Source organism: Dipteris shenzhenensis, chromosome 6, assembly GCF_047967505.1.
Source record: "Dipteris shenzhenensis isolate YYH24624 ecotype China chromosome 6, Dip_SZ_1.0, whole genome shotgun sequence".
In the NCBI taxonomy this organism is placed as follows: Eukaryota; Viridiplantae; Streptophyta; class Polypodiopsida; order Gleicheniales; family Dipteridaceae; genus Dipteris; species Dipteris shenzhenensis.
In genome coordinates, this window is record NC_141601.1 from 46950896 (window position 1) to 46977239 (window position 26344).

At 42.2% G+C, this 26344-nt stretch overlaps 1 protein-coding gene and 1 pseudogene across 2 annotated transcripts in view; one reads left to right on the forward strand and one right to left on the reverse strand.

Moving 5' to 3' along the window:
• Window positions 1–8009, forward strand: part of LOC147901247 (aureusidin synthase-like) — a 30459-nt gene extending 22450 nt beyond the window's left edge. The window contains exon 3 of the mRNA XM_087376456.1: window positions 6236–8009. Within this exon, the coding sequence (XP_087232582.1) occupies window positions 6236–7808 (1573 nt within the window). The 3' untranslated portion in view covers window positions 7809–8009. The remainder of the gene's footprint in view (window positions 1–6235) is intronic.
• The window catches only part of LOC147901245 (polyphenol oxidase, chloroplastic-like), a 127035-nt pseudogene that overhangs the window by 64710 nt on the left and 35981 nt on the right, over window positions 1–26344 (reverse strand). The window lies entirely within an intron of this gene.

Below are 26344 nucleotides of genomic sequence, written 5' to 3' on the forward strand. Positions count from 1 at the left end.
CTAGGGGAAAAACGGTGTATAATGCATGATCGACCATGCAAAGCATATCCAATGGTCATAATACTTTGCACGCACCTCAACCTAGTTGAAAGATACTTAATGATTCCTAGGGTGGCGAGTCATCAACCATCTGCTATCTTGATTCAAGTGGAGGAATGCCTTGTGCATTTCAAATTCAATTTCTTCATGATACGGGGCACCATGATATTACATGCAGCTCCCTCATCGACATACACACTTTTGACATGACAATTATCTATGATAACATCTACTGTATGTGGGTGCCGATCAATTTCTTCAGAGATAGAAGAAACCTCTCATACCTTTCCCTTTTTCTTGCTCCTCCTTGTTGAGATCCCTTGTTGTAGCTCATGTCTCACCTTAGGGCTTAATGCTATTAGTTGAGGAAGTGTGATGCTCAAAGACCTATGAGCAAGGTCCTGAACAACCGAATAGTCCTCTTGCCTCGAGTCGATGGGAAAATCCGAGGGTGACCACTTACTCCTACAAGATCTTTTAGTCTTCTCTGTTGATGGTTCTACCATCTTAGCATCTGAGGGCCCTGAGAAGGGCACCTTCTTCTTGGGGCCATAGTTTCTAGATTCTCCCATTTAAGCTTGAGGTGGAATTCATCACTTGCTCCTACTACAAGGTAGCCTAGCACATGATGAGTCTAGCATTGCCCTCCTGCATGGCAATTAAACGGTCCAGGAGCACGGCCGCTCGATCCACATATCGATGTGTCGTCTCACCTTTTGATTGCTTCAAGTTTGCCACCTGCAGGTACACATTCTCTGGCTCCTCTTCTTTGCCAAAATACTCAATCATCGCTACTGTCAACCTTGGCCAGCTTTGGTGAATGTCTTCAGCCTACTTCTCATACCACACTTGAGCCAAAACCCTCTAGAAATGTGGGAAGAACCAATAGCCATCTATCTTCAGTAAGAAAGTTGAGAGAAACACAATGGCACCTGAAGGCCACAAGATACTCATTTGGATTTTCTTCAACCCATCCACAAAACACAGGAATGTCAGCCATTCTTGGAAAATGGAAAAGAGAGATGAAATGAGGCTTATCTATTGGCAAACAATGGAAAGAGGTAGCTTGAACTAAAAATCGGGTGAAGATACATCCACAAAGCACACATAGGTAGGGTAGGGTGTGACTGGTGTATTGTGAAATACTACACGGGAAGAATCTTCAGCATAGAATAGCTCATAGACAATCTTAAAAGGACCAACCCTCATGATATGGCATGCATCTTTACAAGCAAGGGTTAGAGACATGGCACTACATGAGGTTGTTAATCAGGGCAAACAAGAATGCCATGACAAATGTCAACAGTTGGAGAGCTTGCACATCACCTTCAGCTTCTTCCAATTCTTGTAATTGCCATGCTATTTCTTCAAGGGGTGTGCAGTCTAGCATCCTTCTTTTGAGCAATGTCCTTGAGGACCTTTTTGATGATCTTCTGAAGTCGTTAAACTTGTATCAAATATGTCCAACGCTTAGTTTCATGATGACCACAACCTTTGCATTCCTTATGAATGATCACCCTCATTCATGGCTTGCGGCTTTGTTGGGGCAGTGCTTCCACTCACTTCATGCTTGATTGAAGTACAAGCTTCATGTGCTAAGAAATCAGTAACTATATTTTGAGCTCGAGGGATATGCTGAATTTTTACCTCTTCAAAGTGTTGGCAAAGTTCCAACGCTTGTTGTTGTCATGGAACCAAGCCTTCACTCCGCACCTTCCACTAACTTGTTCACACACAAGTTGAGAATCTCCTTGCACCTCAAGTTGCTTGATGCGATGTTCTTGCGTCTTTTGTAGCCCAAAAATGAGTGCCAAGTACTCAGCTTGGTTGCAACTACTTACTGGTGCAGACTTGCTATAACAATACACCTCACCCCCTAGTGAAGTGAGCTTCACACCCACACCAGTAGCCTTGGTCAAAGGTTTGTATGCACTGTCAAATTGGAGGAGCCAAGATGTCGTCACATTAAGACTAAAATCCAAACATCCCAAGTTTCGTGGTAGTCCAAGATAGGTAGAAGGAGAGGGTGGGGAGAATTCAACACTTGAGCAAGAAGTTCAGCACCAAATAAACTTGCAATCCTTTGTTGATAGTTTATCTTTAGACCAAAAAGAATTATAACTTGAAGCTCAAAATGAGGCACAAAAGGTTGATTAGGTACAAAGGGATTCCTTGGTCGAAACATTATCAACCATAGCTAAGCCCTAGAAACCTTTGTAATGAGATCGAGAAGAAATCATTCAAGACGAGCTTATCCACAGGAATTAATAAGCAGATGCACCGAATCTCCCCCCAAGCTTGGGGAGCATCCCACCCTTCGAAGAATGTCACCCTTTTAATTACCTCTGATGCAGCAAGTAGCTCGATCACCGCACAATGAGTAGAATTGAAATCAAAGTCCTCCCAGTGTATCGCTAGTTCTTCACCTTGAATCATCCATGGTGTATCATCCCACCCGTCGTCTCCTTGAACCATGCATTGTACAATCAGTTGTTGAAGATCTACATGAAGATCAAGAAAGAGATCTTGCCAATTGGTAGCCGTAATGAGCGGAGGACCAAGCACCAAATCCTTGAACTCATCGAGAAGTGACATAAATATCCACCCTCCTCGTGTGGCATGCGTCCAAGGAGTGAACTTGAAAAACTTCAAAATCTATGATCTAGTATCAAATATGAATAGAGCACATGAAATGAAGTACTTTTTCTTTTTACAACACGAGGAAACTCCCTATAGTTAGAGAGTTACAGTTCATGAGATTTCACCATATAACTTTTACTTTGGTCAAATTTATCCATAACAGTGTGTGCCCAGTGGCAGGTGGCAAAGCTATAGCAGCAAAAGGCTATGCGATAATAACTGATCAGGCATTGTAGGTTAGAGACTGCCTTGCATGAAGCAGTGCAGAGATGCCATGTGTCGAGTTATGCGGTGTTCTGAACAAATAGATTGCGTCTCATTATTACGCAGTGTGCCTTCATGACGTCGGGAAAATTTTTAGCAAGAGCGGAGGTCCACGCAAAATTCAAATATTCACCCAGAAGTGCATTGCGTCGCGGCCCCAAAATGGCCCCGAAAATAGTTTCGTGATTGGCTACACCCAAGCTAACGTTGACCCTGTTAACAAAAAAATATGCCTTCTGGAATAATCAGGTATGATATTCCTTAAAATCAAAATAATTTGTGTTGACTTTTGTAGCTACCCTAAATATCTATAATAGTAGTCATTAATAGTATTATGTGGGATACCACCATTGAACCACCTAATCATGCACCCACCTAGAAAGATCTATTGGGGGATATATCCTAAGTGTCGTCAAGTGTAGTCTCTCTTGTGGGAAGTAAAGAGAGGTCATGTCAATGTGCTCTTTACTTTATGTTAAAAGTACTAAGTGGGTCATTGTAGGTTCAAGACATGTGTTGATGGTTAATAGTGACTCTCGAGGGGGTCACTTATAAATATGAAAGCATAGCACGTGGGTTCAATAGAAGGAGTTATTTAACTCCCCCTTTTTCACATTTTGTACATACAAAAGGGCATCATATAAAGGGCTATTCACACATCGAATAGAAAAGGGTGTGTTTTATTCATGATAAATTTATAGATAATGGGTTTTACAAATAGGCCTTGAATGCACATGATGTTAGCTAAGTGATCTTCATAAAGGCCTTTTTTCAAAGACAAATCAATTTGCTTGTGGTGATACATGATTGTTGGTAATACATGATTACACCGTGGAAGTGTTTTGCATGGTGGCCACCTCGTAACAATATTCTGAGAAAAGTTTCTACATATACACAAATGTAGAGTCTACTTCTCTTCTCTTGGAAGGTCCACGAGACCTGTGTGTACACCGATGAGAGTCGGTTAGTGTTTCAAGCTTTCTATAATATGTTGGAGCAGCTACTGTTAAGTAGTAGGGTCCATAGATTAGTTTTAGTCTTCATGTATTGTATAATCTTGCAACAAAGCTGGTAGGCATGAGCAAAAAGGTCTATATTGAGTTGTGTGATTTCTCATTAGTAGAAGTTACTTTCCTTCTTGTCTGCATCTCACCATATGTGTAACAAGCTATGAATCCATGAACATGTTTCTATGAACGAGTTTGAATCTAGGGCACTGAATTGGCTTTGATACATTTCTATAATTCTATGTGCAGTTCAAACGCCTTGCATGTCCACCAAATTTTCGAACACGTAATATATGGGGTTTATACATAGTGACACCTCCCCCCAAGTAGTGACTGTGGCTACCTTGCCTTAAGTTTCACTTGTTAGAGTCTTTATGCTTTGGCATTTTGTGTTCAAGTGCTATGAAATACTACTCTTTTGTAGCATGTCCTTACAAGACAAAGAGCATTGGGAACGTCACTCCATTTCGAAGTCTTTTGGGAAAGTGGTCACTCCATCCCATAATCCATAAGGCTACGAAAAAAGCTCATTGCTTTTAAGAAAGTGGTCACTCAGGGCTTATGCGTGATGGCTTGGAAATGTGCGAGTAGTTGCACTGCATTTAGTTCACATGTTTTATTACTTTTGAGCTAATGCAAGATTGGAGTGCCTTTGGTGTTGGAATTTGCACCTCAATTTTCAAAGTTGCACATTTCAACAATGGAGTGCAATTTCCAATTTACCCAATCCACATATGTCTCTGACTCTACATCCTGATGACTTCAATGTTGGGCCAATTGATAGGCTCATCTACAAACAATGGCCACCTAGACACTGTGAGGCTCAGACCAAGCTCTAGAGCAAGAACTCGAATGGCAATGTATACATCTCTGCCAAAGGCAAGCGTATATACTAATTCACCATTTAGTTCACGTGAGTTTTTCACCATGGTGCACCAACTGCACATCAACCTCACATTTTTTGGCCCATGTGCAGAAGCTCTCAAACCCATACATGCTAAGACAAGGCAAAATGCCTCCAAAATGCTCATTCTTTCTAGGGCTATGGTGGGGGGAGATACATGTGCATGGAATGTGGGAGCTTCGGAGTTATGTAGTGTGGGTCCTTAGAACACAAGACGAAAGAAAGAGAGTTTGGATTTGTAGCCCTTATGTCTAGGATTCATAAGTTCTGATGCTTTTTGGGAAAGCCCAAAGTTGTAAAGGGAGACTTAGAGGGTCTCTCCGCATCAGGGCTGAGGCTGGGGAGGCTGTCGACTCAACAGATATACTGTGGAATGGAACATGTCTCTATGTGTCGGTAGTGATCTACTACAGTCCTCCAGACTGGCTGGACCAAGTGAAACTAGCATCCCAGGTCTCCACCACATGTTGTAGAACGTCTCATGTCTCAACAATAGGCGATTTCAGAAATAAATGCCCCGTTGAACGAGTCAAGCAGGCTAGCATTCAACTCCCAAGATTTGAGAATAGTTCACAACCATGGGGCTGCAAAAATACTATGCTAGAGAGGCTCCCCAGCACCACTGGCTGGAGTGGGAAGGCCCTCTCAATGCAGCTATACGAGGGATGGGGACCGCCGAGGTGCAATGGCACCCGTCAACTTCACGTGGTGTGCATTTGGTGTGCTCTACTTCACGTAAAGGAACTGGTGCGGTGATTCGAGGGCCACGTTTCCGCAACGAAACTAAGGAGGGGCGTCACCTCTGCATTGTGTTGTTTATGCTTTTAGAAGTTCGTTACATAAGAAGTTGCGGTGTTTCAGTAAGAGACGAAATGTCTGGCATAAATTTTGTGGCCTTGCTCCTTTCACGTGTTGCTAGCAGAGTACAAGCTAGACTTTTCTTCTACGGCTAGTAGTCAATCTCTTCTTTTGCGTTAATCGTACTTTGTGAATGTCTTCTATGGCGTAAATGTACCTTGTGAATGTCTTCTATGGCGTAAATTGTAACTTGTGTCCGTTGGCTGTTTTGCTCGTAGAGTACAAGCTAGTAGTGAATGTCTTGCAGGTAGCTAACTAGCCTTGGCTTCTATGGCAATTAGTGAATGTCTTGCACGTAGCTAGCTAAGTCACCTAAAGTAGCCAGTACTTTCTTGGCACCTTTCACTTCATATGGAATCTGAGCATTCACACCCTTCAGAGCTCCATCACAGTTGATTTGCTCCTTGCACTCTTGCTCTTGGCCATGGCTTCCTCTTCAGCCTCTTGCTGCCTTCCGTTAGAAAGATGCGGAAGCTTAGGATCTTCCCTCAGAAAGATAGAGTATTTTCCTCTCATTAAGTAGGGAGGAGGGAGGTGCTAAGTTCCTTCTCAGCTTCTTCTTCTTCCTCCTCGCAACTCCCTCATCCTCTGCTTCCATCTCTCCCAACATGAGTAGTTGCCATCTCCCATACGACCTCCCCTCTGCTGAACTTCCCTTCAACTGTTGCGCCCCTACTTTCTCCTCCCCCCCAATCCCTTTCCAGCCTAATCGCAGCTCCTATAGCTCCCTCAAAGTCCGCCAGCCTTCTCATGCCGTCAATCAGTCGTATGCTGAGAAACTTCTCCGAGCCTACAATCTCATGCGCGCTCTCCCCCCCGAAGACCCTCGTTCTTTTCAGCAGCAAGCCAACATCCACTGTGCCTATTGCAACACTGTTTACACTCAGCTCAACTCCACTCAAGTCTTCCAAGTCCACGGATCCTGGCTCTTCTTCTCGTTTCATCGGTGGTATCTGTACTTCCACGAGCGGATCTTGTCGAAATTGCTGGGAGATGACACTTTTGCGCTCACATTTTGGAATTATGATAATTCAAATGGGAGTACAATGCCATGGGTTTTCACCGACATTCCAGCTCTTGTAGATGCGCTGAGGGACAGTAGGCACCAGCCTCCTGCTTTGGTAGCGATCGATTACACTTATGACACAGACGAACGCACTGCTGCAGTACAAATCGAGGAGAATGCAAACACCATTTACCGCTCCTTAATCAGAGATGCTACGTCCCAGCACAGATTTTTCGGCATGCCATATCGAAGGGGGGACACTCAACGCCCTGGATATGGAACCGTGGAGAGGAGGCCACACAATTCAGTACATCTCTGGGCTGGAAGCCGCTCTCAAGTAGGCTGGAAGGATATGGGTTCCTTTTACGCCGCTGCGCGGGACCCGATGTTCTACGCTCATCACGCTAACATTGACAGGCTATGGGAGGTGTGGAAGAGCATGGAAGGCAATCTAGATATCGATGACCCAGACTATCTGGACTCCGAGTTTGCCTTCTATAACGAGGAAGCCCAGCTCGTCAGCGTGAAAGTCAGAGACTCCCTCGACACTACGAACTTGGGTTATGTCTATGAGGACGTGGAGAATCCATGGATGAACGCTGTTCCTGTGAGGCTGAGCGACGGTGTTGCAAGCCTAGCTGAGAACGATACACTGTGCACGGCGGGTGAGCTCATATTGACACCCTGTTCTGCGGTGGTACAGAGAGATCCGGAACAGGCAACCACAGACGTAGAAGAGGAGCTGGTGCTTGGCGGGGTGGAGTGGGAGACGTCATATCCGACGGATTTCGACATCTACATGAACCTTCCAACAGCGAACAGGTCTACATCGACGGGATGTGTAGAGTACGTTGGGTTCTTCACAACGGTGCCACAGTTTTACGTAGGAGTGAATGAGACGACGGCGAGCTACGATATTGGCGCAATCGTGAAGGAATTAAATTTGACGGAGCAGGAGAGCATTATAGTGACGATTGTGCCGAGAGGCTTAAGCTCCGACATTGGTGTGCCTGCTTCCATTGCGAGCTTCGAAATTTTGTGTGTGCAACAGGAAGCGACTGATGATGCGTGGAGGAGAGAAGTTCAATGAGCTTCAGTTTTGGCAGCATCTTACTTTTTTACACAAGACTAATGTCTATATAGGAAAAAAACGCAATTTACTAGATGATTTCCTAGATTGAAACGAACGTATCTAGGAAAAGTGCAAATGGTTGATTATCTAGATTGGCAAACCAGGGAATTTTAGTCTCATAAGTATACTATATAGTGAAATTTCCTAGCCTATTCTCTACATAGAAAATTTATCCATATAGTGAAATTTCCTAGCCTATTCTCTACATAGAAAATTTATCCATAAGTATCTATATAGTGAAATTTCCTATGCTATCCTCTACATAGAAAATTTATCCATAATGGTTTCCTATATAGAGAAACTCCTCATGAATTTTTTATTTAGGGAGGTTTCCTCGACCATTCTCTACATAGGAAAATTATCCATATAAATGGTTCACTATTTTGAAAAATTCCCTACGATGTTTACATATATGAAATATTCCTAAGCCATTCTCTACATTGAAAATTGCCCATACTGGATTTCCGATAGGAGTTGTCATAACAACATAAAGCAACTATAGACGCGCTTGATAGATGCACAAAATAGCGAGCGCGTCTATAGGCGTTGCTTGAATAGAGAAATTACGGGCGCGTCTAATAGTGCATCTAACAGCTTGTCTATTTGCGCGTGTATCGACACGTCTATTAGCGCATCTACATTGAGAAAATACGAGCCCGTCTAATACTACGTTTGTCCGCAGGTCTATTTTGTACGCGTATTAGTGCGTCTACACTGAGAATTAGATGCGTATTTAGGTGCAAAATAGAGAATACAGAAAGTGAGATTTTGGTTTACATCACTGCTTTCCAAACATTACCCATGATTACCAAAGCACATAATTTTAACAAAAACATCAATGCTTTTTTACAAGCTCACGTATACAAGAATTAAGAGAGGTGAGGAAAATGAGACAATATGTAAAATAATTTTGCCAATATCAATGATGGGCTATGGTTCAATCTCATCCTCAATGAGATCAACCCTTGCCAAATTACCTACTTCAAAATCCAAACAAGTATTTAGATCTACAAATACATTCAACCCACTACTACTTGTGCTACTCATGTGCTCATCGAAATCAGCATCACCAATGGTAGGCTCGTCCTCATGGGTAATGGCCTCAATATTTGTATCTCCTATCTCATGATCATCCTCCTCTCTCGTATCACAGTCATCATCACCTCCATGGCCATGATCATCCTCCATATGCTCCATATTAGTAAATGTACTATACATCACTTTGGAACGTGGCATAATAGGTATGACATGCCACCATCTATTATTATCCACCATTGGTTGATAGACAACCTAATTCAAACACAAATACAATCATGTTATTTTCCTTGCATCGAAGGTATCAAATATTTAAAAGCGAGTATTTTTATGTGTGCACAATACCTATTCACATTGTTGCAGTAGTACTAGTGTGTCCTTCCTACTTTGCCAATACTTTGTGGAGTCAATAGTAACAAAGCCACTTGCATGGCGTTTGATTGTTGCATTAGGGTCTCTTTCCACCATGTCCTTAAACCACTTTACATCCAAAACATACACAAACAAGAGCAGAAAGTCAAGCTTAATAATATCTTGGATTATGCCACAATAATCATCCATAGCTCCATTGGCTCCCTCAAAGCTAGCAATGACGCTGCAATCTTGTGTGTTTCTCTTATCATCAATCCGTTGTGTTAAAAAATGCTTGCCCTCACACCATATAGCATTGAACATAGTGCACTACACTAAGAAAAAATCAATTAAATAAGCAATCTAAATTATTGAAAGCTCCTAACTTATGCATGACATTCTATATACCGACCTTGCTCATGCATCCCCTAGCATACTCCCATTCTTCCATTGTGATATGCATCCCCTCGTCTTTCTCTGCTTTCTCCATTTCGTCAAGTAGCCAATCCACATGAATATCCTTCGGAAGTGCTCTTAGATACTGAGGGTATGGCACACGAGATCCGTGGTGTGTACGAAAGAGGGCCCTTTCTTCTTGTCTTCTTACCTTTGCATCCTCGTATCTTGTCACCCATCTTTTCATCATATCACTATTAAGCACACAATAGAGATTGATATTATTAAGCAACTCCGTGTCTATTACTTTGTTGCATCCTTTCCCTTGAGGCACAATAGAGGTCATCCTTAGGTCTTCATCATCTCTCCATAGTCGTGGGAGAGAGCTATCCACATCAATAAGAAACTCAGAAATATATACAAGTGACTCTTGTACCAACCAACCCTCGGCCATGCTACCTTCGGGTCTTGCATTTTGTCTCACGAAGCCCTTTAAGGTCTTCATGAAGCGCTCGAGGAAGAACAACCATCGTGCATGTATAGTACTGCATATAGCAATCTCATCCACCAAATGCACTATGAGATGTAGTTGGCTTGTGAGAATAGAACGCGGAAATGTCTCCTCCACTAAACAAACCACCTCCACTGACATAACTCGAGCATTCTCAAGCGTGGTGGGATCTATTTCCTTTGAGCTCACATACCTAGAAATGAAAAAGTACACCATATTAGCAATATGAACACCTTGCATGGAGCATTGATACACATCATATTTTGTATCATGTAAAGTACCTCACAAGCTCACCCATCTTGTAAATACATTCTTTCACATCCTTCAATGCACTACGAGAAATGCTAGTAGGTAGTATGAACTGAACCCACGAGGAGGTGGTTGATTAGTTGCTTATAATTATTCACTCACAAACCCTCACAAATTTGAAAGGAAAAAGATATTATGCACATAAAATACTTACTTGGAGCATCTTGTGCCAATCATGAGATTTCAAGCCATATAATTGCTCTACACCTCTTTTCTTACTCTTTGTAAAGGCCCCCTTCAAACACCTCATGCATCTAGTGGGAGGACGAGGTAAAAAAACACGCCCATTTGGTCTCTCTTGTGGCCAAGCTTCACGCATCCTCCCTGTGGTACGTAGATCATCCCTTATGCCTACGGAATCTCGTGGCCCATTCAAATGCTCCCAAATGGTAGATGCCACATTTTTGAAGATATGCATGGGATCAAGCAGGTGATTGATCTTGAGGTGGGACCAATATGGTAATCGATAAAAGATGGACTATCTAAACAAAAGCTGGTGTTAGCAGGCAATCTTTATTTCTAGCCAATATAGCACACAATAGTTACAAACCCTTACCGGCTCATGCCAAGTGGTGGAGGAGTCGTGGAACCGTCCCAAATTCTCATCCAATCTCCCACAGTGAGTGATAGTGATTGTGGGAGGACGTCATTCCAAGGGGCAACATATCTAGGATGATCAGGTGGAAGAAATTGATGGTGATTCTCATAGATGACCTTATTCAATGCATCTACCCATGAGGCAACTAGCAAAGGACCACAAATAGGACATGCATGGTAACCCGATGTAGTGAGACTTGAACAATAGACACAATTAAGAGTTGAAGGTGGGTTCAAGGTGCCACATTGGTTGCCTACTCATAATTAAAAATGCAATGCTTACCTGAACACTTGCCATAGCCCGCGAAGTCATGCATCGTCCACATCAAGACTACTTTGCAGTTGAAGTCTTGTGACGAGGGAGGCCTGCTCACATCATGCACCTCGATACCTCTCTAAAGTATCTCTAGCTTGTCAATCAAAGGCTCCAAATAAGCATCAAGATTTTTGACTTTATGTTTCCTTGGAATTAGAAGGGATAACATAACATGTCCTTTCTGAATAGCCATAGAGGGTGGAAGATTATAACTCACCAATATCACTGGCATACATTGTAAGAGGTGCTTTTGAGACCAAATGGGTTCACACCGTCCATACCCAATCCAAGTCTCAAGCTCTTAGGTTCTTCCTTGAAGCTTGGCCATGTGTCTTCAATATGCTTCCACGCAGGAGTGTCTGCGGGAGTTCTCCACTTGCCATCGGTTGATCGATGGGAGGAATGCCATGACATGAGCTCTGCAATGGATTTGCACTTGAACATATGTTGGATGCGAGGGATTATGAAAAAATGTCGTAGAACCTTACGAGGCACATCCAAAGTTTTGAGTTCCGCTCTATATCTTGCCTCTCCACAAGTAGGACACTCTCTTGCATCCTTATGTAGTCCATGAAACAAAACGCAATCATTGATGCATGCATGGATGCGCTTGTAATCTAATACTCCAAGAGAGGTCACATGTTGCCTTGCCATATCTCTTGAGGTCGGTAATTTATTCTCCCTTGGAAGCATTTTACACAATAGCCTGCACGTGAAGACCATAAATGAGGAAAAGCATTCGAGTAATTGACCCACTAGCATAATTCACCATGTTTGCAAAATAGACTTTAAAGCTTACTTGAGTAATGCATTCAAACTTGCATTGCTCCATCCATAGATGGTTTACAAGTTTAGTAACTCAAGGGAGGCACGTAGAATAGATAATGTGCACCCCTCAAACAGTGGAGTCGATGCTGCGATAAAAAGATCATCCTGCTCCATGCTATCATCCCTCCCTTCGGATTGATGGACATATAAATCCTGCACCATATCATCAAACACCTCCTCCTCCATGGCTTCATGAGGTAATAACAGAGGGCTACTATCACCATCACTCCATGCATCTGTAACGATCCCTCCTGAAGATCCCACCTCATATTGCTGACGCTTCACCTCTCATGACGAGCATAGGGCAACATATGCAGGTGTGGCACTACATCCTGTATCAAATTAAAACGAGATCATAACTCAAATATATGAACACCCATAGGTATCTCAATCAACTTAACTCTTTAACACTTACCATGTTTACGGTCGCATCCCATTCTCCATACTTTGAGATGTGATTGCGTGTAATCCTGCGTGCATGATACATGTTTCCTTGACATCGACCACACATACATTTGATTTTTTGCTCGAACCACATTTCGCGATGGTGGATATGGAGGGATTCATCCTCACTGGAGCTACTTATTGAAGATGAAGAAATCCTACAAATAAGCAACCCAGAAATTTGGTTTTCTTTAAATATTTAATCTTAAAACTCTGTGGCGCATCTAAAACTGTGTCTATCTATTCTGTGGTGCACGTTTATAGGCGCATTTAAAACCACATTTGCTCTGTGTATTTAGATGCGCAATTACACACGTATTAATACGTGTGTATAGACACACCATTAGATGCGCTTATAGATGCGGTTTTCAAATCTACTTTTAGCGTGCTTGCTTTACTTTTCTTCACATACCTTAAGCTTCGCGCGGCTTGCTTGCTTTGCTATTAACAGATCCACAATTCTGACACTTATCTCTAGGCACCCACACTTACTTCCAAGCTTACACGATCATCTCCAAGCACATAGGAGAAGAGGGTGAACAAGGAACTTGAGAAGAAAGAGAAGAAGGACAAGAAGCTTCCATACCTCTATCCAAGTCTCTTTACGGTTGATCTTCTTTGAAAGTTACTCTCTTTGTATTCGTCCTTTGTCGTATCCAAGAAACGAATGTTTTTGGTATCAATGTTGCGCTTTTGTGTCGGGCGCATGTCCTTTTTGACTTTTTAGAATAGTTCATCTGTCAGAGTGCGTCTATGGATGCATCTTAGAGCACATCTAAAACCGCATCTACAGGTGCATCTATAGATGCATCTACTCTATTTTTAGAAATAGATAGCCACATCTATAGACGTGTTGTTATACGTGAAAATAGACGCGCTTCTCAGACGCGTCTATAGACGCGCTTCGACAGTTTTAGACCCTTCCCTTCCCTTCTCTTCCCTTCCCTTCCCTTCATTTCTCTTCTCTTCCCTTCCCTTTCCTTTCCTTTCTCTTTCCTCTTTCCTTTCCCTTTCCCTTTCCAATTCCACTTCCAAGAAAAGGATTTGCCTCTCTTTTCTTCTCTCTTTTCTTTTCTCTTTTCCTATATTTGCCTCTCTTTCCTTTTCTCTTTTATCCTCTCTTTCCCTCTCTTTTCGTGGTAATTTTCCTCTCTCTTTTTCTCTTCTTTTTCTCTTCTCAGCTCATCAGTAATCTTCTAAATTTTTTATTTTTTCTAGTTGATCATGTGGCCAGGAAGCTCTTCAAGCTTACTTGATCTTTAGGAGACCATCTTTCGGGAGTTATATAATCTTTTAGGGCACCCTCCCAGTCCTGGGGAGTTATACGGCTACATGATGGGTACTCTAAACAACCCCCAGGAGTTGGCACTACAGACTCCAAACCACCCCAACCCTACACCGACTGAGATTACCCCAGCGGAGTCAACACAGCCCAGCCGGCTACACAGCCGAGCCCCTTTTTCCATGCCGTCTTATGCCCCTTCCCCCATGCCATCTTATGCCCCTTCTCCCATGCCATCAGGAGATCCTTCTATCTCGCAGAGCCGTCGGCGTACTCCTGTGCAGTTGAGACTCGGTTCTCTAGCTACGAGTGGTCCACGTAGTCTCGTGCAGTCTCTAGCTATGAGTGGCTAGTGTACTAGCTCAACACGACATGGTAGCAGGCGTAGTAGCAGGAAGAGCGATGGGGGATGCATGGCACAGTGCTTTGGGAGGGGTGGTGGTGGGGATGAGGATGATTCAGGTGATTTAGACGTGCCTCCGGGTGATGGTACGATCTTCTATGACATCACTCAAATGGGAGGCATCTTGATGGATGCATGGGGGAAGGACATCATGGCCTTCATGTGCTGTATACTTGCTAACAATTACAGAGATTGCTTTATCCACTACAAAGACCATCCAAAGAGGTTGGTTGATGAGACCCTCACTGCTGTTCGCTCTAGGTATCCTTACCCCCCCAATCTTCAGTTCATAGATAAATGGGCCAAGTCAAAGATTGTTACGATACTTGGCAATAAAAGATCTTCGCTTAAGAGGCAGGCACTAGCAGAGCTTGCCAGGCTCAAGGGAGGTCAACCACCAAGGGGCCCGCCCCACACCGCTCACAAGCGTGAGTGGAAGAAAGCAATGAAGTCAGCAAGGGAGGAACCCAGTCTGCAGCACGTGGAGGCACGAAGGATCCAAATGGAGCAATATGGAAGCATGCATTTTGGAGCAGGGGGTGTTGAATCATGGGAGGCCCAATTTGTAAGTATCGATCTCAAATTATATTGTTTATGTAGTTTATTAGGAGGTTGTTTCTTTGTACTAACCCCTCCGCAAATTGTGTCATCTTACAGCTTGATATCGTGGGCAAATACCCTACTCGTGTCGAGACAACCTACCACCACCACCATCGCAGAGGAGATACATGGAAGCACTTCTATAATGATGGGTTGATTACTGAGGAGCAATATATCTGGGCTACTGGAGCATCCCTCGAGGTATTGAAAGTAATTAAATAATGTCAATATTATAAGTAAAGATTTGATTTTTCATACATTGATATATGTTGTCCCTTGTTTACAGGCCCCTGCACAAGAAGACGAGGAAGGAGGCGGAGAAGGGAGCGTAGAAGGGAGCAAGGACGTGGAGAACTTAGATTAGTCGTAGAATAGTACTAGCTACTCTTTTTTGTACTTAAAGCCCCTGGCTTGGCTTCATGCCTCTTGTATATACACTCCTCTTATTTTTGGTACTTGAAGCCACAGGACATGGCTTAGCTTCGTGCTATACATACATACAAGCACTTTTTGAGCTTTCAATTTTCTTGTGCAATGTTCTATCAATTAATGCCTTGTGAACTAAATGTTTTGGAGTTGTAATGTTTTATTTGGAATTGTAATTGTCGACTATAGACATGCTTGCAAGAGTGCTAATTAAAATGCGGTTGGCTGTAAGAATTGAATTACACAATGTGGAAATGGGATTCCTGTAACTACGTAGCATACACAACATACACAGCATTCTATTCAAGCAACAAAATTATGTAGCGCATCTATCAAACCGTCTAAAAATGCATCTATATACGCGTCTATCTGTTCGACGAGTGTCTATTTGTGCATCATCTATAAGACCGTTTATAAATGTGTCTATAAGACTGCTTATAAATGCGTCTATACCCGTGTTTATAAGTGACTCTTCTGGACTATTTTGTGTTTACATCCATACTTCCAGTTTGCTAGTCTTGCTCAATGCTTTGTGATAAGACTTTCAACATCGATGGCACATCAACATTGGATTTTGCAATCTCACTCAAAAGAGCAACAATTTTATCTATTATTCTTGGTCTTGAAATATTCTGCCATAAACACAACAAAGTCTCAAAAAAGAGAGAATAAAAAATATCTCATAAAAAATTATATATTCGAGACATAAACTCATTTCTTTTAAAATAAAACATAAAATTTACGTAAAGCATATTATATTTAATGTGACAAGATCTGCTTTTGTATAATGTGTAAAGGATTTGGTGACTCAAAGTTGTTGTTCTTTATATTGATTTTCATGTAAGAGGAATATATTTTGTTATTCCAACTTCAGCTATTCGTCTTTGTTGTATCACTCTCCAATTGTAGAAAGTCTCGAGGCATATGCTCCAATCCTTCCACTCCTCATCTTCAAAATCCACTATCCATTTTTCTCTATCTCTTAGGTCAACTTTCAACCATGCAACTTTGACTTTCTGTCTATCATAATCTACTTTTCTTATCATAGCATGGCGCATATTAGGGAAACCTTGTATTAACATGACATCATTTTCTTCTATCCAAGGAGGCATGCAGCCCACACTACCAAGTTGTAGTAGTCGTGTTCTTACTGTAAGATCTTTGGTTTCATAGGCAATGACATTGCTCCCATGTGGTAAAGGAATAAACTTATGTAACAAAGAGGAAATAGGCGTTATGCAATCCCATGTAAAAGGAAGACGAGCCCTTTGCAAAACACTCATGCTAGTAGTAGTTTCCAAAACTAACTTTTCATAACCATCTTCAATGTCAATATATTGTCTATAGTACTCTGGTCCAAAGAAAAGCATATATTTACCCTCGTGTTGTGAGACAAGAAACGGCATTATGCATGCTTTCCAATGGCCTACATTAGATATCACTTCATCTTCATGATCATATTTAACAACAACCTCATCACCAAACTTATAGATCTCTCCTCTAAACAAGACTTTGCTAACTATAAAAATATGTCCCAAAAGCATTTCATTGCCTTTAATACTCAAAAAATGTTTAAGATACTTTGTTTCTTCTATGGTAGGTGTTCGGTGCACTCTCTTTTTTTGAGCAATTATGATTCCCTTTTTCTCTATTGTCCTTTCACATGGATAGACTCTTTTGTTAGAAACGTAACATTTCCAAAGCTCTCTAGACTTTGAAACTGATGATACCTCTAACATCCCATGCCATTCATGATAGTTACGAGAATCAAGTCTGCCTAGATCATATCCATCTAGAGTAATTAGAGAACAATGCAGCTTCTGACACAATATTTTATATGGCATGAGGCCATCTCTATCCTCTTGTATATGAACAAAGATCCATGTGAATATTCTTATGCAATGATAGTGAGAATATGATATCTCATTTTGTAGATTGTTGGTTTTTATATTCACATATGTTGACACTTTACGCTAAAATCCATAACGCCAATAGCTATCATGAGAACCATGTCTAGTGACATCATCAAGCTTTTCTCCATTACCTGTCATTCAAGCATTGGAGAGATAAGTCACGTCTCAAGCTACCATTAGTTTACATAATACTAAACAATAATTTCAAACAAATTACATGTATTGTTAATTTCTTTAACATGTGAAACACACCTGCTACATGTTCTAAGGGAGATGAGTTTGATCCCAAAGATTCCTCGGACCTTACTCTCCAAGATTGTAGCAAGGTCATGACCACTTTGATAGTATCTTCTGACCATCCATTGTCCCTAGTGAAATTGTAAAATGTGTGCGCAATGTCAATCAATAAAAAACCAAGATCATGTAAGTGTGATGGTATGCCTTCCACCACACACAAGATATAAGGTAGGCACCATTGTACAAACTTTTGATTTTCTTCTGCCTTAAAACTTCTAAAATATTTACTAGGAAATCGAGGCAGAAACAGTAGAGGGGGATGAGCAGCTACTCCAAGAGGTGTTGTAGGTAGGAATGGAGGGAGAAAGAGTAGAGGGGGATGAGTAGCCACTACAGGAGGTACTGTAGCTAGGAATTATAGTTTATTGTCCTTGAGTTAGCTGAAGGCCGGTTTCAGTGGTTCCATTGCCGGGATAGTCACCATCTTCCTATAGAGGTGAGCCCTAGTAGTGTTGGGTGAAGAAAGCCCCAATTGCATTCTAGCTACAACCATTTAAATAGCAAGCATGTCACATCGTGAGAGGTCATTGACTATCTCAGAGTAGGAAGAAGACAGCTTTGAAGAGGAGCACAATGCCAGTGAGGGTGAAGAAGAACAGAATGATGAGGGACAATATGCTCTTTCGAGGTATCTGCACCTAGCTAGAGGTACATGGTGCCTCCCTTGCAAAAGAATCCATCTAAAAACTTATTGTTGTGAATGGCCCAGTGATGTGATTGTCCTGAACCAGTGTGGTTGAATAGACATTAGTTGTTGTCCAGCCTAGTGGCATGGTTGAGCAAAAATTAACAACAATATATTTCACAATATATTGTTATTTTACTAAACTAGCCTGGTGGTTGGAACATCATGCAACCATGGTTGCTTCACCTTAATCAACAGCTATGTGATTGTTCTGAACCAGCGTGGTTGAACAGACATTAGTTATTGACCAGCCCGGTGGTTGAAATTATTGTGTTTCTTAGTACTTAAATTTGCTAAATTTAATTTCCTGCTATTCGGGTCATATACCATTGTTAAATTGTGGAATTTAGAAATGAAAAGCAATATATTATTGTTAAATTGTGGAATTTAGAAATGAAAAGCAATATATTGTTATTTTCTAATGGTGAAATTCAAAAATGAAAAGCAATATACTTGTTATTGTCTAATATGTGAAGTTGAGACTGTGAGGCTAAACCATCCCGATGGTTGAAACTATCCAGGTGGTTGAAATTGTGACTAACCTAAATGTGCCCTAAACAACCTGGTGGTTGACTGTCCTAAACGTGTCCTTAACTAGCCTGATGATTAAAATTGTGACTATCCTAAACAAGTGTAGTGGTTGAAATTTGTTTTGCTTCATTATATACTTTAATTAGACTATGTTTTGTATTCTTTTAGTAGTAGCAAAAAGGGGGCTCATTGTTCGTCAATGTTGAAGGATCCGATAAAAAGAGATGACTACTGTCATATAAGAGCACCCAGCCAAGGGAGCCTATATGTCACGTGGTTCAATCCATACCAAAATATGTGCTTCACAATTTCATGGCCAGCTGCTAGCAGGATAAGCAGTTCAGGATGTGCCTTGCCAATTTTCCCCATGACACTATTGTATTTGTCATAGATTTTACAGAAAATTATTCTTTTCAAGAACAAGATGAGATACAAAGTGCTCCCTGGTACAACAAGAAGATAACAATAATTCTTGTGCATATCACGTACAATCATTTGCTTGATTCTTCCACGCCTGATGCCAATCTTCTTGTGCTGACTCACAGGAGTCTAGATCAGTGCAATGCACTTTACCATTTCTGCATTTCACATGATAGGGACCATGACACCCTATTTGTGTGACATGCTGTTTTATTGCATTGGGAATGGTTGAAAAAGGAAAATCCCCATGCAAAAAATATAAAACAACATTGGGTGTGGTCAAATGGTGCTGCCTCTCAATTTAAATCAGCAATGCAGTGTTGTTATTAAGCAAGCTCTGTTTAAACACCAATTAGCATGCCCTCAAGAAAAACTCAATGATGCCCATGATGCTATAACATGGCTTACAGCCAACGTCTCCACAGGTGCGCATTCAACACACAATAAACAAAGCCTTAAGAATACTGGATAGAGGTACATATTGATTACAAATGTAATTCAATTTCTTAAATGTGATTATTGCCAATGTAATTCTAAATTGTATTTGGTATGAATAGTCTATTGTCTAGTTGTGTCTTACATATGAATTATCCAATATTGTTGTGCCAACATGGACTTAGGTAGAACAAAAAATGTGTGTAGAGTAGCGGCAAAGCTCCGCTTGTACTTGGATAAGGCTACAAATAATCCCTTTTAGAAATCCAACATGCGAGTTCTACATGAAAGTTCTACATACGACTTGTACATGTGAGTTCTACGTGCAAGTTCTACATACAACTTGTACATGTGAGTTCTACATGCAAGTTCTACATATGACTTGTACATGCAAGTTCTACATATGACTTGTACATGCAAGTTCTACATACGACTTCTACATACAACTCCTACATGCAACTCGTACATGCGAGTTGTACATGCGAGTTGTACATGCAAGTTCTACATATGACTTCTACATGCAACTTCTATATGCAAGTTCTACATGTAGAGAGAGAATGTGTTACAATTCCTACATGCAGAGAGAGAAGCTCTCCAGCTTATATAAATACCCCATAATGGAATGAAGCCCACACTCTTTGGGGCATTGTGTTGAGTTCTACTTTGGTATTCCAAGCAACTGTCTCGTGTCCATCCTTCCTTGCACTCCACGTCCAAAAGCATGTCCTAACCTTGCAACTCCTCCTCCCCTCTCCTCCAACCTTACAACCCATCCTCTCCCTCTCCTCCTCCTCCTCCCTCTTCCTCCTCCTCCTCCCTCCTCCTTGTGGGAGAGGAGAGCACACACAAAGGGATAGGAGACACCAAAAGTGGTGGAGCAAAAGCTACTCCAGCTTATTCCTCTATCATATATATATGAGTATACATGGGCACTGTACAAGTGGGTGGGCACACTGCCCTTTACCCCAACAACCTCCCACTTAAAGGCAGTGTGCCTTTAAGGGAGTATAGTACACATATAATACAATCAGCCATAGGCTGAAAAACAAGATGACCAGACCGTCATCCTATGCCCATCGGCACTTTACAATGTGCAAAGTGCATAGAGGATAAGCTGCTAGCAGACATCAGGTTTGCAGGATAGAAAATGACAAGTTGCAAATGCCTGTCAACCAAGATCTCATGCCAGATCTCACTGGGAGAGTGAACTCTCACCACCACGTGCTCCTGTGCTAAGTCCATAGCACCCAAACTGTCACTGTGTAAAGAAAATGTCTCTGTACCACCTGTGACCATAAGCACATGCCCTACAATAGACCTCTGTTGGTCTACCAAACCTGCATCACCTGCATGTTGCTCCTAGAAGCATAAGGACCTGATGTCCACAACCGCTTCCCTACTGCCAAAATCTACCATAATCATGCTACCAACTCCCACTGCAACAGAAGCAAGAACTGGAAGTGTATCCCCAATGGCAAACATGTGAGAACCAAGTCTCAACACAGTCATGGATGCATGAAGTACTATGGCTGCCATATCAACCATAACTTGCTGCTCAACTAATCTGTGATTGTCAAACCTACTGTGTTTCAAGTATGGAGCCAATACAGGCAATGGAGTACTCAGTAACTTCCCCCTCTCCATACTAAAACAACCAAGTATCTGAGAAACATCATCAAGACCATGCAGCTCCCACTGCAAAGCATCCCTGTCCATAAGGAACCATATGGCAAGTAACCTCAGAAGGATAGCAACCTCCTAAATACTGAGACCATAACCTGTCTCACTGCGCATCACAGCCTGAGCTCTCATAACGGTATCAAACCTATGAAGCCAAGCTCGAGGGGATTGCTTCTGGCCATGGAGGCACTTACGAAGCAAACATATCAATGATTCCTGCCCATGCGCAATATGACCCGAGTCAATAACTGCAGAAACCACATCTGTCCTAGCATAACCAGCCAATGGATCATACCGGGCATCATTAGCCAAGGTTTCCTCCTCGCCATGCATAGCCTCGTCCTCATCTGCAAGAGGCACTCCGCATCCTAGGAGTAAATTGTAACTTTCCATAGAAGATGCATCAACAATCTCCATAGGAGTATAAACCTGTGGAATACTCGAGACTTTATAACCTGCTCACCGTGGGAAAAACCTCCCACTCCAAGGGATATGGGCTGTCCCTGCATAGAATTCGAAGGTATCAATGCACTTACACCCTCCTGGAACACCACTCTCCTGCTATCCATAGTCCTGGGATGTCCAAACATAGCATCCTCTCTAAAATAGACATTATGGCTACGTATCAACTTCTAGTTGAAGAATCCCATAACCTGTAGTCCCTACTAGACTCACTGTATCCAAGGAAGATACACCTCCTTGATCGGGAACCATGAGCATAAGCCTCGCAGCCAAACACACGTAAATGCTCATAACATGGTGCCCTACCTGTCAAGAAGTCAAATGGCACTCTACCATTCAGAGATCTCCTGGGTGACCTGTTAAGCAAGTATGCAGCTATCTTACATGCCTCAGCCCAATAGCATTTGGTAAGACCTGCATACCGTAGCATGCTACCAATCCTGTCCAATAGAATCCGATTTATGCCTTCTGCTAAGGCATCGTGAGCAGAAAGATGAGGAGTGGTCAACACCCTCTTGATACCAAGTGTATCACATAGATGCTGAAATCTAGAAGAGGTAAACTCTGCATCACCATCAGTCATCAAGCTCAATAGCTTCTTTCCTAACTGATTTTCAGCATTACCCAAGAAGCGTTGAAATGTATCATATACATCATGCTTCTGCCGAATCGGATAGACCCATATGTATTTTGTAGTAGCATCAATAAATGTCACAAAGTAAGAGGCTCCACCCAGTGAAACGGTAGGCATAGGCCCACAAACTGCACTATGAACCAACTACAATGGCTCAAGATACCTCTCACTGATTGTCTTCCTCACAAAGGAGGATCCTGACTACTGACCATCATCACAATCATGACATAAAATTTTAGAGACATCCATAACAGGAATGTATCTCAATGTTGTAAGGGCTTCCATACTTGCAGTAGACATATGTCCAAGTCTGGCATACCATAAACTAATTGATGGCTGCTTACTAATCATAAGCGTCTTATCCTAGACACCTAATACATGCAATGCATAAGAGAATCCAACCCGTGATCCCCTAGCCATAACCAGATTGCCTTTAGCAATCTTCCATGCATGATCACCCAAAGAGACATGATAAGCTGCCTCAACCAACTGTTCAGTACTGATCTTGCTCGTAGCAAGTCCTGGTATATGTCTAACCCTCTGTAGAACAAGAATAGAGCCACTAGGCATAACAAGGTGGATATCCCCATAACCATAGACATCCATAGAATGATCAATGCCCATCAAACCACTCTCCACAATGCATTCCTGATATGCACTGAACCATGACCTATGAGGGGTCATATGACATGAAGCACATGGATCTAACATCCAATCACTAAGAATGGGTACATCAGTGGCCAAGAAGGAGGTGTCAGACATAGACAAAAGAATGCCTTCATCACTGCTACTATCAGTGGAAACCCTGGCATCCACGCCTTGAAGCTCAACATGCTTCTTCTCCTTTTTCCTGTCATTCTTAACCTTACTCTTCTTCTTGTATTTTCTCAGCCATTTCCAGCAATACTTTTTCATGTGGCCATACTTTCCACAATAGAAACATCTAACACAAGTCCGAGAGCTAGACTTGCTCTTGGAATTCCCCCTTGAACATGACCTGTTTCTACCAATTGATCGACCTTTGGAGTGCATATCAAGGCTATATTTCAGCCCATCATGCTGTAACATAACACTATCATGGTCATACATCCAGCATATACGAGTGTAGAACTCATATGCATGGCAGTCTACACCCTGTACACCATCATGTACCTGCAGGTAGACTGACTTTGAGAGTGATCACTGAATGATAGAGCATGCTTGTTCATCCATGTCATCTCAATCACTCTGTTTAATGCTATTAGGCTTGACACCTTTGCATTGAATGAGCTTATGCTGCCTTTTCTGCACTAACACATCATAAATCTGCTCTTTCCAATACTGAAAATTTGATCCATCCAACCTCTCAATATCAAAGAGGGCACTACCAGATGTAGATGCCATATCTGTGGCACAATAGGTCACAACCAAAGAGCAGTATAGTCCAATAGGCAACCCAAATGACCAAAAAATATAGTGTTGTCCAAACCAATCAGGTCTCCAAATAAATTGGCTGATCCAATGCTCAAAAGCACTCAGCCATAAAGAGGCATAAACAAGAATATATGCAGCCCAGTAACCTGCCAATGCCTAGCAATCCAAATAAGAAATGCACTGAACCAAATGAGCAATGCCTGCTCAACCAATGGCAATAGGAGCCCAGCTCAACTATCCATAAACATCAGTGCAGCATCCACCAATGCAAATCCATAATGCATCGAAATGGCATTTACTGCATCACTAATGCATCACCTCAAGCACGCAATTGTTTGGCAACAAACTCAAGCATTCACCACTTGCCAAATGTGCCAAAGTGACTTGCCAAAATGCCAATAATGCCCTTGGACTGAAGTGAGATCCCAATCACTTTATATAATTTACTGTGAGTTCCCAATTCACTGTTGTGCAAGAGAAATCCCTACAACAATACCTCACAGCCACTTTGGGCAAAATAACACGCTGTCCCTGTCTTTGAACAACGATATCTTTTCACTGAAAGACCAGATGCCAATGCTGTAAACAGAAAAGTTGTAGCTGGTAGAAAGATCTACAACTTGTCAGTTGACCTCAAGAGAAAATCCCTGTGGATTCTCAGATATTCTCAACTAAAAAACAGCTTCCTGCACATTGGTCACAAATAGACAGCAGACTGCAACTTTTTGTGGTTTTGCAGAGGCTGTAACTCCTGCAACTTATACCGGATCAACTTGCTTCCAAAAGCAAAGTTGTAGTGTGCTCTGTGAACTACAACTTTCCAGTTCGGCACAAAGTGCAATTCCGCACCAGGAAAGGGATATTCAGTCCTGAAAATGACTGTTTTGTCATAAAAACAGCAACAGCAGCTTCCTTGAATGTTTGCTGCCCTTTACAGCACTCATCTGCTCCGGCAAAAAACAGCCCCAAAAATGGTCAAAATACATCCAGCAGATCACCCCATATGTCAACTGCAACACCAGCAAAATGGCAAGTACGATGCCCAACCAAATCAGTGCAAAGTGACTATCAATGTCACTGAACTCAGCATCAAGACACCTCACAAATGTTACCAAGGCTGTATTTTCTGCTCAACCTTGAGACCTCTCACAGCATGTGAGGAATGATGCATCCAAAATGTGTCAATTGACAACCAAAATGGCATCCAAATGGCATGTACCACTATATCATTTGTGCATCCAAGTAAGCGACAATATCATGCATCCGTTGTACCCTTGTGACATCTGCAAAAAGAAAAATGGCATTGTACTTGTGCTGTCACTGTCTTTAAATAGAAATATCTTTTGATCCAAAAATTGGATCAACTTGCGTCCAACAGCAAAGTTGTAGTGTTTTGAAGGATCTACAACTCTCTAGTTGAACACAGCAGCAGATTCTGCACAAGTGAAAAGATATATAGTCTGCAAAATGGCTGTCTGCACACTGATCACAAACTGTCCCTATTTTGGACAGTAAATAACTTTGTACTGTAAACTCGGATGACTGAGCTGTCAACAGAGAAAACGTAGCCCTTCCAAATTTCTCCGACTCCTCTGTTGGGAACCGAGCCTAAGTCCTTATGGATTTGCAAATACTTGCTGTCGAAAATGGCATTCTGCTCACTTTTACTGTCTGAAATACTGTCAGATTTCCAGACTAAAAACAAAGAACTCTCTCTTTTTCTTCGAAGTGGATGTTGTTGCTATCACTGGGCTGCTCTTCCTTTGCTCACGGGAAGGAGAAGGGTATGGAGAGAAAGAGACTCCTATCTACTACATCTAGGAGCTCGCAGTGGCTCACGAGCCATCTGCAGCAGCTGCAGCTACAAAGAGCTTCCCTACAGCCCTCTCCAAACAACGCTCTCCAATGAAGGCTCAACCTCAACTCCAGCCTGTAGCACACCCCAACGTAGAAACCTCTGCATTGAGCAACTCCTACAATGCCAGTCACACGGCATCACACCTCTCCAGTCAACGTCCTAACAACAACGCATCGCTCAAAGCTCTAGCCGTAGCAGTAGTAGCAAGCCTAAATGAGGCTCCTACGATCGGATCTCCGAGTCTCCAAACACTTCACAAGCAAGCCCAAGCCTATGGCCGTCAACGATCTCCAGCAAGTATCTACGAAGCAATGCCTCCATCAATGAGGCAATGAAGCTCCCAAATGATGTCTTCTCCAACCACTCCTACTCACGGCTCTACAACAATGTCCTGCAACAAACGCTCATGGGTGCCTCAACAGCCTGGGCTCCCTCGATGGCTCCATTGAACTCTCTCCTTAGGCTCTTCTCCTTGAGCTCCCCGTAGATCGAACGCCATGAGCTCTGATACCAGTTGTGGGAGAGGAGAGCACACACAAAGGGATAGGAGACACCAAAAGTGGTGGACTGTCAGACTGATACAATAGATGGCGCTGACTCCGAGCCATGCGCTCCTGTGAGAGAAGATTCGATGGCATACTGGAACCAGTAGAGGACGGAGGCTGGAT